This window comes from Gadus morhua, chromosome 1, assembly GCF_902167405.1.
Source record: "Gadus morhua chromosome 1, gadMor3.0, whole genome shotgun sequence".
NCBI lineage: Eukaryota > Metazoa > Chordata > Actinopteri > Gadiformes > Gadidae > Gadus > Gadus morhua.
Window position 1 is genome coordinate 27,700,667 of NC_044048.1, and position 19,712 is coordinate 27,720,378.

The following is a 19,712-nucleotide window of genomic DNA, read 5'->3' on the forward strand; positions in this document are numbered from 1 at the left end:
AAACTCAAGGTCGCCGCTTCATTAGGGGGGGAGGGCAACTTCCTGCCAGCATGCCGGCCTGCGTGACAGGGCAAGGCATCAGAGAGATGAATGACACCGCGCCTGATCTCCACCGTGCACACAAGGACAGGGCCCTGCAGGTGAGCTCTATGGCAATTCAAATCCCATTATCGTCGTCGTCACGTGATCTGCATGAGCCAATGGCCTGAAGAGATGGGAGGGATCCTGGGGATCCTCTTCACAAGTCAGTAGAAATAAGATCCGCTTCCGAGGAGCTTCTCAAAGCTGATTCCCCCCCCCCCCCCCCCCCCCCCCCCCCCCCCCCCCCCCCCCCCCCCCCCCCCCCCCCCCCCCCCCCCCCCCCCCCCCCCCCCCCCCCCCCCCCCCCCCCCCCCCCCCCCCCCCCCCCCCCCCCCCCCCCCCCCCCCCCCCCCCCCCCCGTGTGTGTGTGTGTGTGTGTGTGTGTGTGTGTGTGTGTGTGTGTGTGTGTGTGTGTGTGTGTGTGTGTGTGTGTGTGTGTGTGTGTGTGTGTGTTTGTGTGAGTGTTTGTGTGTGTTGTTCAACCCGACCACTGCTGGGCCCGTTACTGAGCTCATTCCAACACAGCGGTGGGCCTGTACTGGCCTGGATACACTTCTCAATCCCCTTTAACCCCAGAGGAGCCGCGCCCCGGTCCCAATGTTTCATAACACTGGGCGGGCACACATAAAAATCTAAATAAAAGTATTGGTCCGTGTTTCACCTTTCCTTATCTGGTTTGGTATCGTGGCCAGTGGCTGCTGTCAGAACACCCATTCATTTCTTTTTTGGGGTATGATTTACGCAAATACACTTTCTCCCATTAAAGGCATTCACACACCAGGGAGGTGAATATGCAGAGGGAGTAGCTGTTTGCAGGGTGATCTCACGCCACGTTTAGCCATATGGTCTCTTTTTATTGCCGATAAAGAAAACGTTAAACTAATAATGAGGGGTAGTGGTAAATGAAAAGGTTATCGCCCCAGGGAAACAATAATTCTCAGTTTTACCACTTGCACTTACATCTTTCAAAGCTCTTTCACAGGGCGGAATGTACGTGACTTTTCTCCATGCGTTCATTTCTAGTTTGACATGACCTGTCTGGTTGTGTCAGCAGAATTAGGATGTGTATTGTTTTATGAGCGTAAAAGACACACAAAATGTATGAGCAACAGAGGTGTGTTTCATAAGGGTCTCCCATATAGAGTATTTCATCGCTCTTATCCAATGAAACAACTGAAGGAATGCTATAGAACAATGCTGTGTTATTGCTGCTGACCTAAGGGTGGGAAATCATTGGAGAGAGTTTCGGGCCCTAATGCTGGGATAAGTTGTTTTCAAAGAAAAGTGGGGGGAAAAGATCTGTCCCCATATATGGTTCGTTTTCATAAGTCCATCGCCCCTTTCCCTACTCAAAGCGGCCCTAAACCATACCTAAAAGGAAGACAGGAAGCAAGGGATAACGACTTACAAGAACAAAGGCCCTAGACTGTGATGCTAAGCACATTGACATTTTTTCCGGTTGAAAAAAGGTATTAAGATGTCTCGCCTTCTCCCCGTGTAAAGCCCTGAAGTAATTCCATCCAAAACAGTTTTCATTTGGATTTCACGGATCAGAACCCCGGCGTGACCGACGCTGTTTCGGCCCATTCTCTAGTCAGGGAGGTCTGTTTACAAAGGGCTTCTCCGCCGGGCTAACGTGTGAAAAATGAGCAGCGGGTAAACGCTACTGTAGCCCAAGAAAGTATGATGACAGAGACCGCTTGACGCCGGTTTCGACACTGCTGAATACCGCTAACCTATCGGGGTCTGACTCTTACCCCAAGTCCACATCTCAAACACCTCTGACAGGCCCGCTTTGCTCTGCCTCACAGCACACACACACGCACACGCACACGCATGCACACACACACACACACACACACACACACACACACACACACACACACACACACGCACACACACGCACGCACACACACACACACACACACACACACACACACACACACACACACACACACACACACACACACACACACACACACACACACACACGCACCCACACACGCACAATTTTTACGCCAGGATAATTCCATATTCAGTATTTTAGCAAACTGTTTTAGAGTTACTACGGTTTTTTTTTTTAGAAGGACTAGGCTACTTCATGCGATCCTCATGCTGTGTTAATCTGAGCTGGCCAAATTCCCTAATTTGTAAATTGTTGTTATTCTTGGTTTTCCTGTTTTGTTGACCGCACTGCAAGCCAAATGGCACATAAAATACACCTATCTCAGAGCCTAAACCTTTCCTGTGATAGCTTTAAGCCATTTTCTTTTATGCATTGTTTTTCGTTGACCATTACCATTCTGTCAGTCTTTCCACAGTGTGAAAGAGGATTCCATGAGGAAGTTCCTGGAGCATTTGTCATGAACCAATAGTCATGGCTCTATTGTTACTTCACTAAGGTAACAAAACAAAAGCCAAGATATGCTTACATAATGTAGAGTGTTCCAGCCTGTGGCTTTTAGCCATGCATGGCATGGATGATCTGTGGATATTCCTTGTTATGGGACGTGTAATGTCTGCCTCCCATATTTCCACTAATTTAAACAATTTCACTCAAGGGAAGCGCAGAGAATTTACTGTTGCACTGCAAAGAAAGTTCACTGAAGACTAAGTTCAGCTGTACCCTGTGTGCACACACTCGTTCCCACTGGCTGAATACAAAAATAGAAATGCTAAGTTTACATCTATGCTTCAGCCAAGAACAGATAAACATGTTCAGTACAGTTTGATGCAATTACACACATGACAGATGTAATACTAAGAAATCTTCATGAAGCAGGGCCAAATATGCAATGCATTATAACTAGAGCTGTCAAGCGATTAAAATATTTAATCGTGATTAATCGCATTAATGTCATAGTTAACTCTAATTAATCGCGATTAATCGCAAATTATTTTTCTATGCTAAATATCCCTTGATTTTTTTGTCCCATAATTCTTCTCATTTTAATTCTCTTATCAACATGGTGAGGTGCATCGGCTTGCCTTGTGCAAATGATTTTTTATTGATAACAACATTGGCATATACACTGATCAAAACAGGACGAAAAAAAAAAAAGTTTTTTTTTTTTTTTTTTTATAAAATAATTGCGTTAATCGCGCGATATTTTTTTTTAACGCCGTTAAATTTGGTTTGCGTTAACGCCGTTAATAACGCGTTTAACTGACAGCTCTAATTATAACGGTACGTGGTATTATACATGCTAGGGAGAATCATGATATAGCAATAACATATCTGCCAGACATTGATGTGTTGGGAGGGTGACAGCTAGGAAGCTTGGAATGAAGCTCACAGCTGCCACTTAGTGCTTAACGTACAGTACTGCAGGCAATTCAATTTCTATGCACTTTTTAGTAGTCAGTTCCTATTAAATCGGAGGTCAATGACAAAGTTTTGACTTTGGTTGCCTCAGTATTGACCAAAAAAACTTCCATTTGAATATTAAAGTCTAAATATAACACTGGCTGTGGAGAGGTTATTAACTTGAGATTAATTAACTTATAAATGTCTTACAGTATATTGATGGAACCAAAGGATCATCAACGTCCAGACAGACCATTACAAACGGTAGAAAAAGGAAGCCGGAAAACAATGGCGGAAGCAGCTTTCCCCCTCAAGACTCCATTACCCCCTCGATAACCTCAGGGGAGGTGCTTATGGAATAAACGTTTTTTATTTTTTCGTGTACTTTCAACGTTTTAAAAGTTGTGCTTCAAAGATTGTTTGTGGCCATGACTTACCAAATGGAGGTAATGTAGTCAATACTTTTTATGCAGTCAATACTTCACTACATAAAGAAAAGTAGGTAATCTAAGGAGAAATTATTTTAGAATAGGTTTTGGACTCTTTCACTATGCAAACCAGAATGGTCCATAAAAGTAACTCATGTTTAAGACATTCCTGCTGCAGATCACAACAGCTTGAGGGGAGGCTGCATGTTCTAGTAGTTATGATCGGAATAAAACTCTGGACCACAGGGTTGAAGAGTCACTTCACACAATCCAAATAACTAACCAAAACAAAACAAAAAACATTTTATGAAATATGTTGCTATGGAACCAAGACCATAGACATATTCTGGTCTGCCTAAACTGAAATTGGAAGGCCCATATGATGCTGAACTTCAAGACACAACATCAACACATCACACTTGGACAAAAACAGACCATTTATTGAGTGAACCGCAATGAGCATGAGACACAAACACAATGTTTGACCTCTTTAGGCCATCCAGTGGAGTCACAACTTTGATCATGGATTTATGTCAAATCTCAGCCATCTCGACTAATCGGTTTGGAGCATATCTGTACAGAACTCAACCCAAATGCTGCTGACACACAGAGAAGGGAATTAGTTTGCATATCATTTCAGACACCTTGCTTAAAAAAGGGGACATTTTGAGCTATTGAGAGACAACTAAAAACACATGTAAACCATGCACGTGTTTTTTCTTCTGTATTCTTCCGAAATAACTATACTGGTCCAAATCTTAAAAAAGTTTGTTACAGACACGGTCTGTGAAAGAAAACAAAAACAAAAAATACAAAATGACCACTGCTCTATCTCCACATCTCAGAAAATGAGACTTATGACAATATTCTGGACCATGGACTACTTGACACGTCCCGCCAGAATTCAATATTCTTTGTAAAGATCCGTTGGTGTTAACATTGCTTCGTCTCATTCCTCTATGCCTGGATGGTACTCTTTGCACTGAAGGCGAGGTAGTAGACCAGGATACCGACGACTGCTGCCAGCACCTCAGTAGACACCCATGGGCCATTCCAGGCGCCCTGTGGTCAAAAAGGGAAAAAAATAAATAAATAACAGTAGTTAGAAAATTGAAAACAGAACACCAGAAATGAAGCCCTCAAATTAACACAGCTATCCAAACATACATTTCAAGCATTTCTTGGATTCTAGACCACTCAAGGTCAATGTGAAAATGTTTCCTTTATTGCACCCAATTTCTTCCAATTATGGACAACATTGGGTATTCCATCTTCCTTATGAACCTGCTTTCCGATTTTGCATTTGTAAGTTGGTCTGGCTTTGTTTATTGCAATAATGTGGTAGCTAAAATAAAGTCTCACATTTCAAAAGATCCAGTTACAAACAATAGAATAAGTCTTAGAAAATAAGTAGGCCAACTTTTTTTTTTTTGTTATATCCAAACACATAACAATTTATATTGCAATGCATTCTGCACCATGCGCAGCCATCAGCGCACATGGTGGATATTAAGATGGAAGAATGACTAATAATTAAATCATTCTTTAATTCTCTCTTTAGTAATTTCAGTCAGACAATTTCCCACAGTCCTAATATAGCAACAAACTTGAACAACATTTAAAGTTCAGTCCTGCAATGGGTCTCCCGAAAGCCATCTGTGGAGTTTTATCCAGATGGAAACACATTCCTCCAGTGTATAGACTGCCAACAACTGGTCAATTTACAAAAGTCTGGCCCCTCAATAAGCCTGGTTCATTGCGAGTGCCTACCTACAGGGACTACTGTAGAGAAAACTTACCCTGTGATCAACGTTGACGGAGAAGAGGGGCTGAATGGCAGCAACGTCTTCATTGTTCCTCTGAGCCTGAAAAGCATGCAGTACAGACATTGACTACCGGTTGTCTTGGTCAAGGTCGTATCCGCAGCTCATTGGCTGTACATCACGATGAGTACATTATTTGACATGTGACGCAGAGACATACCTTGCGCAGGGAGCTGTAGGACTCTTCATCGAAGAATTTCACTTGATAAGTTCCAGAACTGGCCTGTTTGTGAGGAAGGCTCCAAGACACCTAAGACACATGGTTGTGGTGCAACCAAATATTTTGTCAATAAAAAAAAATTAAGTGCTGGGTTCATTGACCAAAGAATAGCGGTTTCGAGTCCTACCTGGTATTTGCCAACATCCTGGCCTCTTGTCACTGGGAACTGTCTTCCATTGACGTCAGCATACAGCGCCACACTCTGGTGACAAAGGATATTGCGTGTCACAGAGCATAAAAGGCAAGGAGCCGCTCCTCAGAAGATCACTTTATTATAGGTTCAAACAAACGAATGTTGGAGATGAACATTTACCTGGGCTCCGTTTGCACAGGCGAGACTCAGCTCAACAATGAAGACTGACTCGGATGAGATAACAGCGTCGTTGGTCGTGTAGGCCGAGGGGCTGATCACTGGATCTGTGCAGCTATCAGCTAAACTCAAGAAAGGAACGCATATGTTGGGATGTATTGCTGCCATTTGTATTATAATATATTCCATGTATATATTATAGTTTATTATAGTCAACCTACATAAAGCTTGGTTAAACACGTCGGTAAACAGAAGTAACACACTGAGGATACGAGTTTGGCATGCGAGCGCTAGCAAGAAGAGACATTCAATCGAAAAAAATAAGTATCGCCTTCGTTAACTTACCCGAGCAGGCACACACTAAAAGTGCGAAGAAAGCTGCTATTCTGAACATGACGATTTCTGGTAATGTTTCACTAGAACTTGAGGTACACGTCTGTTCCTTTTTTCTGCCTGAAGTCCACCTCAGCTTTCAGACCGGTGCACTGTAATGACGTGTACAAAATTCGCGAAACGCATTGTGGGTAGAATTTGTATTGACACGTCATTTGATCTCTATCTGACAAACTATCGTTTTTCATTCATCTTTTTTTGAAAAGTTATTTAATTAGTACATTTACAATGTTGTTATATTGTTGGACCCTCATCAAATGTATTTAAGCTAATCAATGTTTTTTTTTAAATGCTATAAAATGACACAAGTCATATCTTGGCATATTGTTTTATTATCCATCAGTTCACCATGTGAAAATAAAATCGTATACTGATCAGTACAAATACAAAATCAAAATTTCACAGTTTATCTAATGTATAAGTGACCCCATCTTTCTGGACAGCAGGTTGAATTGATGCGTGTATGTGTTAGTTCCGTTTGTTTAGAGTGAGTGACACCCCTTCATGGTCGAGAGTGAATTCTTTTTGATTAAGAGCACTTTTAATAGTTTGGCCTTCAAAGTTCAACACAAGGCCTATTTGTATTGAAAGGCCTAAAATACCCTTTTTTTATCCCATACAAACAGCCGAAAGAAATGAGCGCATGTCAAGTATTTTATCATGTCGAACAGTAAAAAAACAAACAAAAAATAAATGCTCAATAGCTCAATCCAGTCTGTTGTATGAATAATAGCTTGAAAAATCTACCATCTTGTTCTGTGCGGTAACCACAAGGGTGCGCTGTATAAACATAAACTAAAGCTCTCCTGCCACACATATCCACAGAAGTCATTGTTAGACAGTGAGCAACGTCTCTTAAACACAAAAGACACAACAACAAACAACACACATTCTCTCCAATAACTTAAACAGATGCTCACACATGTCGCTCTTTGATTCCTTTCTTTTTATCCATTTCTCTGCTATGTTTAGTTGATCTGCCCTTCTTAAAAGCCCCTCAGGCTCCACTCTGTCCTCATGCTTTCTTCTTCCTCGACTGGCTCTGGGCAGACGGAGAGGAGGCGGCGGGGACGGTCGAGGAAGAGGAGGAAGAGGAGGGGGGTTCCTGGACCCCTTGTCGATTGAGAAGCTCTTTAAAGACTGTGTCCATCTGGGCCCAGATCTCCTGTGGGATTAAACAAACGATAGGATGATAAAGATGAAAAGGGAGTAATGAAACAATGGCTCCCATTATTCTTGGGACTACTTCTTCCCCCAGGGAGCCTTTCATTACTTTCGACTCAGTGGGTTTCCAGTAATGGATGCCAATGCACTGCTGCCAGCCATTCGTGGGATAATTGACTTAAAAAAAAAAATACTTAATTGAGAAACAAAGAACATACCTTGTCAACGAGGACCGTCACTTCTTCAGAAGGCGAGTTGTTCTGTCCCCTGAGGAAAACAACATTGATAATTAACTAAAGCTTATATTAAAAATTCACACAAAATTCCAAAAGTGAGCCGAAACAAATCTTAAGGCCCAATCCCATTTCTACCCCTTACCCCTTCCCCTTACCCCTTCAAAACAAGGGGGAGGGGTAAGGGGTAGAAATGGGATTGGGCCTAAACCTACCGTCTGATGTAGCCGGGGGAATGGGGGGAGGGCCTGGCCTGTGGGCCGATTGGAAGTTTCAAGTTGAAGAAATTTGCTCCCTTGCTGAAGCTGCCCCCTGTTGGCTCGTGACGGGACCGCCTCTTTTCCGAGGAGCTCCTGCTGACGGAGCGAGAGCGCTCTCCTTTTTTCTGCGTCGGTAGCGGGTCTCCTGGATCTAAAACCGACAGCATGGTTCACTTAACAACAGCCACAGGAAACAAACAGCACGACAATGAAGAAGAAGAAAGCATGAGTGACAGCATGGAATGGAGAGAGGGTGCCCGAGGGTCATATCAAAGAGCAGCAGCGCGGATACACAATCAGTGTTAGAAGACTTGGAGGATCAAATCCCCCTTACCCTGTAAACATTCTGCATCCCCGTCTCCATCCTCTAGGATTGGCTCACTGAAGAACAAAGTGACGATTAGGAGTTAGTCCTTAAGAAATTGCCTGCTTGTGACTTTGTGTGCGTGAACACAATACAAGTCCGCATGTGGTCTCACCAGTCGTCCTGTTCCAGTGTCATGCATTTCTCATACACGGGCCCCTGTACCTCGGCCTGGCTGGGGAACACACCCTCGTGCTGCAGGATTATGCTCTTCACCAGCGCGTTGATCTGAGGCTGCAGCGTAACCACGTCCTCGTCCGGCGCCCCCCTCAACAGACTGGGGCCGAAGCACACGGCCAGGTTGTAGGGCTGCATCATGTTCTCGTCACTGTACTGGGACAAGCTGCGGGCAGGGACTTTCGTTAAAAACTCAATAAGATTTCCCAAATCCAATTTAGAGAAATTAAAAAAGGGATCAGAGTGAGGAAGAGAGGAGAAACATTTCAGATGATGTGTGGAGCTGAAATGGTAGAATGTCTGCTAATTGAGTTAATCGTCTTATTTAATTTATCATGGGCATTTATTTATAATCGTACTGGTTCGCCACAGTGTGTAATAGAAACGGTAGCTGTTCAACCGCAGCGCTAAAAATATATTCTTCCTCTTCCTCCAGGTTCCTCATTACATCTGCTGCGGGTTTCTTTAAGTTGCATGTTTGTTTTTTTTTTGCTGAACACCAGTTAGAGGTTACCAGTTCCCAGAACTTGGTGTGAAGCGTTAAGGTACATACTGGTTAAGGAATGCAAAGAGGTATCTCATGACTACGACGAGAGGAGCAGGGTAGGCGGAGATGACCAATTTCAGATGAGCCACTCCCTCTGTCTCACTCTCCATTTCTGTGAAAGGAGAGAGAGCGAGATGAGGGAAAAATTGAGTAAGCCTTTGCATGCTGACACACCCATTCACACGTACATGTTTCAACACAGCAACAGGGCCAAGCATGCTAAGAATAATGCCTCCCCAACAACTGTATTTGCAAATTGCTAGAGGTGATCTTTTCACAGATTCCCTTTCTTTACAGATTGGTAAATAGGATTTTCCTATTCGCCAAGAGCGACATATAAGGAGTATTCAGTAAACACAGATTAAATCAATGACAAAACGAGTTGCTGATCAAAGCACGTGCAAAAACAGGCGAACAAGTTTGTTTCCCAACTTGTGGGGAGCAATTATAAAATAGCTTCTACAGAGATACAGATCAAAATGGGCCGAGTCTAAATCCATTAATCAAAAAGTCAGCCACCAAGCCAAAATGCATTGGCACACACGCACACACAAAAACACACAACACACACTTACGGAAGGCCTCTAGCAGCTGTGAGGTGCTCTCTAAAGGGAACAGGGGGTTCTTCAGGGTTCTGAAGTAGAGCTTTAACACCCCCGCCACCGAGTCCATGTCGACCGGCTGGTCTGTCAGGGGGTCCTCTCCTGCAGCACAGCCCCACAGCACACTGCCCCACATTATTACACGCTCTCAAAAGGAGGGGCTACATCTCATGGTTCTCACCAGGAAACCCACACACGTGCAAAATCCCACCGACACACACAGACCAGAAGAAAACAACGCACAAACACAGAAAAAGCACCACACACACAAACCACGAAAGAGACACAAAAGCACACAAAAATAAAAACACACACACACACACACACACACATCTACCTCTCTCAAAGGCATCCCTCAGGCTGATGATCTCTGCTTGTAAACCAGGAACTCTGAAAATTCCTTCATGGTGGAGACCTGACAGAAAGCGACTTTTGTCGATCAGCATAATATTCATAACCAAACAAACAAAAGCGTACTCAAGCTAGTGTATGCAATCTGTTCTAGAAGCATGTGTGTGATGTTTTGGTGACAATGTGGTTTTAACAGGAAAGGGTTGACGACGGCCCGCAGCGACCAGCTGGGTCACCAGCAGGGGCCACACGATTCGCCCGCAGCGCACGTTCTACCTGAACTCAAAAGTTGTCTCAAAAGTTCAATGTCGTGCGCATTCATTTCTGAGAAAGCCGTGCAACTTTGGTATTCAGGAAGTTTGTATGAAACAAGTAGCCCTTCATATTACTCAGTACACTTGAAGTAGCTCTCAAGTTCAGAAAGGTGGGTGACCCCGGATGTAGGGTATCCAGTTAATATTTTTCAAGTAAGTAAATGATCACAATACAAGGTAAAACCTAATGATGAAGCCCAGAGAGCTATAAGCTCCAGCCTGACTCACCCTTCAGGTTAATGAAGCGAATGCAGCTCTCAACAACTTCCGGGATTTCCTGTCCGGAAGCCTTGAAGAACACGTTTATATGTTTTTGACAGATTCTGGTATTGAAACAGCATCCATGATGAGTCATAATGATAAAGAGTTGATTGTTACTTGTATGAATGGAAGGATGTCGCTACTGAAAGGTTTGTGACTCAAGTTGGCCTTTGACTGGTTCCTCCTCATATGCACAGACTTTGGATTAAGCCTGTAGATGGAAAGGACATTATCTTAAATAGCCAGGTAACCTACTAAAGAATTTTTATTAAGCCCATACATACAATGAACAAGATTCACTAGTACATGGCTGTATTTGTGCTTTCCCCTTTCACATGATTAGAAGACTGCAAACAAATGCAGGCTCACCTGCGCTGTTGACCATTTGTTGCTTGAGCTGGAAGGAGGAAAGAATTAAGGAAATGATACAATTCTCAGAAATGTGGCGACACTTGAGGTGTGACAATAGTGGGGAATGGAACTTTGACGTACACCGCAGTAAATATCAGACCGTACCTTTTTCAACTGCTACTTTAAGCAAATCATGCTTAGCCTGAAGTTTGGATGCCAATGAACTCCCTAGCAGGTACTCCTTTACTTTCTGAAAAACAAGTTGGAAACAATTTGTCCCGGTTAGCAATAGTCACAGTTTATTCAGCTTATCAACCACTTACCCTTACCAAGCAACACGGGATGCACCAATCTTGGTTTATCTTGGACAATTCAAAATGCCATTTAAAAAAAGAAAAAAAGGAAATGGGTCGACAAAGATACTGATTGGCGATTCTCTGCCTCGAATTGTCCAGTTTTTTTCCACATGTGTTTAAAATGTGGCAGCCAGGTTTATAAAGCCAGTGTTGCTTCATATCTTGTACATAAAACCTAGTACTATATCATCAAATATCAAGATATTTGTATAATAATAGAATACAAGCAGTTAATAATTATTTAGCCGATAGGCTTTACATTACATTTACATTGGAATTCTAGGAGTTTACTTTCATAAAACATGTATGAACATAATTTGCTTAGACTTGGCACTTGGGCACACGTTCATCGACCGAGGGCTTATGTTGACATTTCAATGGAAATACTCAAATGACGAAAGAAAGCCGTTTGAACACCTGCTGCTGTGACTCAAGACACTTCCCTCTTCAACACATCCTTATTTATTATTTCCAAAAATACTCACAAAAGTAATTCAACAAATTCCAGCCTATGCAAATGTTCTGCACACACGGAAACAAGTTGATATAAAGTAAATTTGTCGCCAAAGATACAAGAATTTAAACATTAAACAGCATAAATAACCAGTAAGCAAAGGCAGCATTAACCATTTCACATCGATTAATATAGGCTCCTAAAATTCCATGCAGACATGCAAATACGGTGGCGGCAATCGTTAGAATATGCAACACTTGGGTTATGCTTTTAACAGAGCAGAAGAGCGGTTTGCAGCCTTTTCCTATGAGTTTATAAATGTTTCAATAGTTTCCATTTACATAGGGATGTGCAACTAAGGACTATTATTTGTTTTTCAGTCACTTAATGTTTCCTGTAATCTGCAAATTGTTAGTTGAACGTCCTTGTTCACTGTTCACTGTTTGTGTGCTAGGAGGAAGACCTGTCTGGTTTCAGTTGATTGGTGCAATCCCACAAACAACACACATTGTAAATACTGTGCATTATGGACTCACGGTGAGATAGAGTTGCTCAATCTCCTGTTGGTTGGCTCTCCGCCGGGCTGCACTGGGCTTGCTTGCCTGGTTCTCTGCGCCCTCTTCCTGAGGGCAACCGGTGCCACCACCAACCCCTCCGCCGCCGCCACCACCACCACCACCACCACCTCCTCCACTAGGCTCCAGGTCGTCGTCAGAGACTATCTCCAGCAGCGAGGAGTGGCCGACCATCAGGCCTTTCCCAGCCTGGGGGCCAGGTGGGAGACGCAGGGGGGTGAAGAGAGGCATACAGAGGGATAAGAAGTGGGGGACAGAGGGGGGGAGGAATGAGACGGAGGGAGGAGGGAGAGAGAGCGGGTAGGAGGGACACAGAGATGAGAGTCGGAAGAGCCAGAGAGGACAGGAGGGACAGACAGAGAAGGTTGGGAGCGGGAGACAGAGGGGAAGAGGAGTTGGAGAAGGAGTGAGGCAAAGCTTTGAATCTTTCTGGTCACCCCAAGGCGTCGGTAGACCTTGCTGAGCTAAATGCGATGGCTGTGCGGGTGTGGGGGTGATGGGGGGGGGGGGGGGGTGGGGGGTGCGGGTGCTGCAACGTACCTCCTCCGTCTCCTGGCAGACGGTTGTCAGCCTGTTCTGTATCTGTTTGAACCGGGTCTCCAGCTCTGTGCTCAGCTCGTGCTCTGTGCTCACCTCACACACCTGAGAGCCACAGGGTCAAGGGTTTTAGGGTTCAACGCAACAAAGAACATACAACACAAACGTCCATTCAGCCTCTGTGTTTTGGGCGTCTATGTGATTTGCCTTATTTGGAATATTGTCTGCAGCAGGGCTTTTTGCCAGCACTTTATCACAGTGGAGCCGATGGTATTTGGTTTGTTTGTGCTCAAAGCAGCAGAAATAACTTCGACAGCAAACAACTCTTTCGAAGATACAATGACACAGCTGCGACAATCTACAGTCTGCATTGTTAACGGTAATCATAGGGAAGAACAATTATTTCAAATAGGGCATACAAAAGTATGCCCTATTATGATGGAGACACACACACACACACACACACACACACACACACACACACACACACACACACACACACACACACACACACACACACACACACACACACACACACACACACACACACACACACACACACACACACCTGGTCTCCGTCGTGGGGTTGGTACTGGAAGCGGAGGGGGAGGCAGAAGGTGTTGTTGTGAGTCTCCAGGAGGTTGTCTCGGTCCATGTTCTGGACCAGTCCAGAAACGGTCCCCTGGATTTGCTGTAGCCCGGTGCTCTGGTTCTTCTGGGCGTGGTTCCACCGTGACAGGTAGCTCCGCATCACACGGCCCACCGTCTGATGGTAACCCGTGTCTGCGCACTAATGAAGGCAAGAATTACTATTTGGTCACTTAAGGCCTTTTTTATGGTTCCACGTTCCCGCAACGCAATGACCACGCAGACGCTTTGACGCAGTCTTGAACGTTTAAGGCTCTGCGTCGGGTGTTAGTAAGCCGACCAATCACAGCCCTTGCTGCTGCGTCGCCTCAACGGAAGGTTACGTTTTTTGGGAGCCACACGTCTGGCCCCTGCGGTGGACGCAAGGAGGGTACTCAAGGACGTAAGGGGTCTGTAACCCCCTTGTTGTTGTTGGAACGTTGAGCCATAAAAAGCCCTTTAGTAGATGCTTTCATCCAAGGGGTTAGGCACCTTGCTCATGAATTCCTACAGGTAGGCTGAAGACATGGGAATCAAACCCACATCCTTATGACGGCGAATTGCCCAGTATCTTATATCCACAAAACTATCCTGCCACCCGACTACATTGTGAACTGCGTTACAAAGTGCGTTATGTTTTTATAATCCATTCAAATCTATTCATAATGGGTGAGAATGGACACAGGTTCAACCAATGGATGACACTCACGTCTATGAGCGTGGAAATGTCCTGAAGGTAGTACTTGTTCATTGAGGCGTTGGCGGCGGCCAGGTTCAGAAGGTACTCGTTTCGTGCCTTGCTGCACTTCACCTGGATCTCCTGGACCTTGCCCTGTCTCTGTGTCAACGACATCAACAGTGACGCGTAAGAGACGATTGACAGATTCAAGCGTACACAAAAATGCAATGCCGAGGTTGGTGATGATCGCATCGGCAAGTTGGTTAAACATGGCGTTTTACTTTTTCTATCAACCTCTCCATTTTCTTGGTTTTCTGTTTTTCCTCCTGTTTCTCTGCATCCCTCAGCTTCCCATCCGCCAACATAAAGTCTGAGTAGTACTGCAAGTATGTCCTCCATGCCTAAAGAGACACAGGACCCCCCCCCCCCCCCCCCACACACACACACACACACACACACACACACACACACACACACACACACACACACACACACACACACACACACACACACACACACACACACACACACACACACACACACAACCAATATTCAGTTAAACGCTTGTTTGTTTTGCATGTTGCATATGGAAGTTCGCTCGGTAATTGCATTTGCTCACGCACTGTTTGGAGCTCTATGGTAACCTTCAACAGTCCGTCCTGTAGCTGCGCACACACCTCTTTACTCTGGAAATACACAGACAAAACAAAAGCCCCCGTAAGTTAGTAACAAACGTGTTCGCTCAAGAGCTGTAGAGTTGTGCCTGGGAGGGACTGGAGGAAGATGCAAACATGCCAACAGTCACCCTGCTCAGAATATCTGAATAATAGTTTTAGGTTTGTTCATCATCTGCAATTAATAGAACAAGGAGCTGCTGATCCCTAGTGCTGCCACATGAATAGCTTGAATTGCAGGCTTCCTCCAAATAGTCCAGACAAGTGCAGACAAGTAACCGATGTTGTACCTTTCTGGAGAGGCGCTGGGTGTACTCCAGGCAGTTAGCCAGTGGCTGGATGAGCAGGTTGCTGCAGCTCTCGCTCAGACCACTGTGGTCCCTGGCCTCCTGGCGAGTCTGGGCCAGCAGGGACCGCCACACCTGGGCTACTGACTGGCCACTGGGCTCCTTCCTGGCAAACACGCACACAGGGAGAGGAGGTGGTCAATTCAGAGAGAGGGAGAGCTGACAATTAAGAACAATCATATCATTGTGATTATGATGACCACGCAGAAAAGGCCTTTGTGGTTTGTATCCCTCAGGAGCCGCTCATATTATCTGCAATAGGATGCTCAAAATATGAGAGGCAAAAGGCTAGTGTCTGTGGCTGTTTGTCGTAGTCAAGAAGACTGTCGATCAACGTGATTAAAAACAGGAAATGAAATTCAAGTCAGCCCCTGATCACCGCATGTCCTAAGTTGACCAAAGTTCAATGTTTGTCACGCCCTTCTGCGGTGTCGCAAGTCGACGTACTGGACTCAAGCTGTCCTTTGTTCTTTTGGCCATACATCTAATACACTTCCAACATAAAGTAAATCGGGCACGTCGCCTCTCATTGCATTTGCAGCCTCCGGTGGCACTGTAGCAGGAAGTAAGCCAAGGATCAAGTGTGATGCAGGCTTTTGGTACAAGAGGGTTTCGCACACGATTAGGATGCTGGGCCACAGTCTAACCTCTTGATCTTGGACGTGAACTTTTCGGCGAGTCTTTCCAGTGAGCGGGCGTAGTCGCCCTCTATCTCCCCCCGCCGCCGTAGGTATTCACTCAGGTCCTGCATCTGCTGGCTTTTGTGCTCCAGTTGCAGGTCTAGAACCTTCAGCTGGTCAACTAGCTGGCTGCGGACCTCTGAAAAGGGGAACACAGAAGACAAAAGTAAAAACAAAACAAAACAAAAAAAAACAAGCCAGACAGGATATGAAGTCATGCTCAGACTGATTTTGTAAGGACTTTTGTCCCTAAAACAAGCGCCGCTCCCCAAAGCTCATCATTGTAATATACCTTTGATTTGTGTGTCGTAGGTCACCACACCGACCCTATCCTTTCTCAGCTTCACGTGGGAACTCATCGTCGCTCCAACAGCGTGATTCTGTTAAACAAAACAAAGTAAAGTGACATCATCATGCAACGCAAGAATCCCACAATGCTGTGGTATATGTGTGCAAGTAGGCACAATGCCCTGTATGGACCTTTTCTCAGCACAACAAAACCCCAAGGCCTATATCTGTTACTGAAGCAGGCTCTATCGCACAACCTACTTCAAACACACTGCTACCAGTCAGCCCCTCCTATTGATACGGTCGGTCTCCTCCTACAACAGAAAGATATTTTTCTCTTACTGTAACACATCTCATGAGCGGGCCCTTCCTCTGCTCTTCCCCGTTGACGGGAAGTCCACTAATGAGCTGGGTGGCATGTGTTGTCCGCTGCGTCGCTAGTAACGTTACTGCACAAGTGCAAAAATAGCACCAGCAACATTTCGGCTGCCCTTAAAATAGAGGCCCACCACAATCCCACGCGTTGTAGTGTGTTGAAGAATACACATCGGTTGAGATAATTTTATACTGAAACGCTTTGAAGAAATAACAGGACTACATATCCGGCAAGAGTATAGCCTACTAGGATACTTTTTTTGTATTCAACAATTAAGGCAAGGATATGTTGACATTACGTTTTATTTCGTAAGAAGTACAGAAACATTACTTACATTTGAAATTTAGATCTTACACATAACCTAATGGAACTTTATATTAAATATTGCATTTTCACCAATGTGTTGTTGGTATATTTCGGTTGAATAATTTACATCGATTACAAATGACCTAACCTTGCCTCTTTCCATATGGATTAAGAAGGGAGGTGTAAACTTGTCAAATGGAAGAGAAAACAGAAGCCATTGTGTGTAACGTTAGCGTCTTGGCTCTCTTCCCAGGCCTACAGTTAGGTGCCAGAGGCCCCTGCAATCACATGACCGTTTAGCGGATCTAATAATTTAAACTCAGCAAATATCTAGCTCTGTTTTGTCTTGCCGGAAAGACGAGGATTATCAATTCAGTGCCCTTCTGAAAAGGGAAGGGCGTTTTCCTAAGATTAGCAAATCAAATCCTCCAACTGCTGAATATGGACTTTTTTTAGTTGTACAAAAAACAAGTTAACAAATTACCGCCGTTTTAATGATAACAGGAACTTCGGCTGCACCTGTTGTTTGTGCTTGTTGTCTACAGTGCTAGTTAGCTAGGCAGGCCACCCTATTCTGTTCTGTTACCTGCTACCTGTAGCTAACGTTAGCTATTTTGCTGCTAGTCGTGTGGATTTTTCCAGAATTCACAACTCAACCCTGCCTCGGCGCTCCTCGTGATTATGGTAAAAACACAACGCTAGTTGGATTTGTTTGGACAACTTGAAGCGAAACCATCATTCATATCTGCGTCCAGCTGTCAAAAATGTAATAGTGATTTTAAACTCGTAAAAAATATGACTTACCAATTTAGAGTTGAAAGTTACTAAGCTTTAACTTTGAGTTTAACGTACTAAACAAGCTATCTATTGGCCTATATTCAAAACATAGTTATCTGGATTAACTGTGGCTACAGCGATACCTAGTGGACAACCATAATCTGCAGTGTGCTACACGCTTTAGACAGGCTTGTAAGTGCCTTAGATTAGCAAACATTTTCACCTCAACATCAAACCTCATGACTAATGAATACTGCGGGAACCAGCATCCCTGAAGCCCCGCAATAATGGAACTCATTTTAGTGTGTTTATACAGTTCTAATCTTTTCTCTCACACACACACACACACACACACACACACACACACACACACACACACACACACACACACACACACACACACACACACACACACACACACTATCCCTAACCCCCTCAGTTTTCTGCCTGACTTCCCCTTTCTTCGAAAGCTAAACTCAAAGCATTTCCCCACTCAACAATGCAACAAATTCGGTTTTAAACCTGACAGCTATATTGCAACACCCCCCACCCCACCACTCCCAAAACTGTCGGCCTATGTTATTTTTCCTTACTATGTCAGACTTTTCCAGAAGACTCTTCATTCTTGTTCTATGTGATCATTACTGATTCACCCCCCTCAAGCATGGGAGGCTGCTGTCACAATAATTATTGAATACTAGTCTGTGCTTGTCTCGTACTGAATACTGGAGCAGAGCTCTCCTAACAAGTTCACAATGTGTGTGGCTGGGAAAACGTTGAGCATATTTTATGAACTTATCTCTGTGAAGTCGTAGTAGTAGTAGTAATAGTAGTAGTAGTAGTAGTAGTAGTAGTAGTAGTAGTAGTAGTGGAAACAAAGTTAACTCAACTCTGAAGATAATAACATGTCATTAGAGGCCACCTGCCGGATCGAATAAAAACTAAACATTGAAATCATTCCCAAACAAAATATTCATAAATAGGATTCCTACCTGAGCATTAGAGTAGTCCAAACCAGTTTGTTCGAGTCGAGACTAAGCAAACTGCTGCCAGTTGATGGCAGAGTAAGCCCTCAACTGTTTCACCTCCCCCTCACATTGGACACAGGCACATGTGGGTGGAACTCACCATCTTCCTTTCTGTTGTGTTGCTTGTCTGCATACAAACAGATACCTACACACACACACACACACACACACACACAAACATACACACAAACAGCGCGTGACACACAAACTCATTCTTTCGCTTTGTCAATTTGACAATTCCCCAGAGTCTTTACTTTCAAAGAATCCCTTTGAGACACGAGTGCCTGGTAGGTCCCTGAGTCAAGCTGCTTGCATCTGCCCTCATAATTTGACTCGGGAGCTATGCTGCATTCCCTGTGAGTGCTGTGAGATCACCACTACTTTTTGAATCTATGAAACCATGCTTAACTTTCTGTACAGTATTAGTAAGTTTGGTGACAACAAAAGAGACAGTAAAAGTTGTTAAGACAGCTATATGCAATTACTAGGAGCCATATATAAAATGTATAAGATAACAAACATGAAAACATGTTAATGTTTCAACAAAGCTGTGTACTTGATTGAAAGAAAGTGAGAAACATGGTGTATGGGTGGTGAATTTGAAACTTGAAAACCTTACAAAAATAAAAATGGCCAAAGTGCTGATTGCATCACTCATCTCTGAGGAGTATGTTCACTATCAAACACTGACTCCTCTCTGCCCTTCCTTCCTCTATGCAGTTGCACACTGCAGTTATTCTTCCTCTGCTGATCTTTATCAACATTAAGGGGAACTGAGGAAGGAAACATCCCCATCTTAATTGTTGCTCATAGATGGATCAA

At 44.2% G+C, this 19,712-nt stretch overlaps 2 protein-coding genes across 6 annotated transcripts; both read right to left on the reverse strand.

Moving 5' to 3' along the window:
* Positions 1–4,229: 4,229 nt before the first annotated feature.
* ssr4 (signal sequence receptor, delta) lies at positions 4,230–6,704 on the reverse strand. Its single transcript, XM_030364779.1, has 6 exons — positions 6,515–6,704; positions 6,173–6,291; positions 5,987–6,061; positions 5,800–5,889; positions 5,616–5,681; positions 4,230–4,878 (listed from the first exon to the last, which is right to left on the reverse strand). The coding sequence occupies exons 1-6, from the start codon at positions 6,561–6,563 to the stop codon at positions 4,774–4,776; spliced, it is 504 nt and encodes a 167-aa protein (XP_030220639.1). The 5' UTR covers positions 6,564–6,704; the 3' UTR covers positions 4,230–4,773.
* A 170-nt stretch (positions 6,705–6,874) lies between these two features.
* On the reverse strand, positions 6,875–19,009 carry LOC115549476 (SLIT-ROBO Rho GTPase-activating protein 3). 5 transcript variants are annotated; one of them, XM_030364726.1, is made up of 23 exons: positions 18,855–18,980; positions 16,665–16,717; positions 16,408–16,495; positions 16,083–16,254; positions 15,379–15,541; positions 15,038–15,100; positions 14,696–14,815; positions 14,445–14,573; positions 13,677–13,898; positions 13,112–13,213; positions 12,533–12,760; positions 11,352–11,436; positions 11,205–11,232; positions 10,953–11,046; positions 10,803–10,863; positions 10,247–10,324; positions 9,883–10,011; positions 9,314–9,419; positions 8,699–8,926; positions 8,554–8,600; positions 8,175–8,370; positions 7,945–7,993; positions 6,875–7,727 (listed from the first exon to the last, which is right to left on the reverse strand). In XM_030364726.1, exons 3-23 carry the CDS (start codon positions 16,472–16,474, stop codon positions 7,578–7,580), a joined length of 2,517 nt encoding a protein of 838 aa, XP_030220586.1. In that variant the 5' UTR covers positions 16,475–16,495; positions 16,665–16,717; positions 18,855–18,980; the 3' UTR covers positions 6,875–7,577. The 5 variants fall into 5 exon arrangements, with proteins under 5 accessions (XP_030220586.1, XP_030220566.1, XP_030220593.1 ...); XM_030364706.1 differs by lacking the exon at positions 16,665–16,717 and having other exon boundaries at positions 18,855–19,009; XM_030364733.1 differs by lacking the exons at positions 16,665–16,717; positions 18,855–18,980 and adding an exon at positions 17,890–18,012.
* Positions 19,010–19,712: the final 703 nt, after the last annotated feature.

What these genes read in the sequence shown, in the direction of transcription:
- ssr4 (XM_030364779.1), bottom strand. Translation starts at nt 6,563, where the DNA reads ATGTTCAGAATAGCAGCTTTCTTCGCACTTTTAGTGTGTGCCTGCTCG. An exon ending in CCTGTGCAAACGGAGCCCAG is followed by an intron (nt 6,062 to 6,172) that starts GTAAATGTTCAT and finishes CTTTGTCACCAG; the next exon opens with AGTGTGGCGCTGTATGCTGA. An exon ending in CCGTCAACGTTGATCACAGG is followed by an intron (nt 4,879 to 5,615) that starts GTAAGTTTTCTC and finishes TTTTGACCACAG; the next exon opens with GGCGCCTGGAATGGCCCATG.
- LOC115549476 (XM_030364698.1), bottom strand. An exon ending in TGGAGAGGTTGATAGAAAAA is followed by an intron (nt 14,574 to 14,695) that starts GTAAAACGCCAT and finishes TCGTTGACACAG; the next exon opens with AGACAGGGCAAGGTCCAGGA. An exon ending in AACCCCACGACGGAGACCAG is followed by an intron (nt 13,214 to 13,676) that starts GTGTGTGTGTGT and finishes TGTGGCTCTCAG; the next exon opens with GTGTGTGAGGTGAGCACAGA.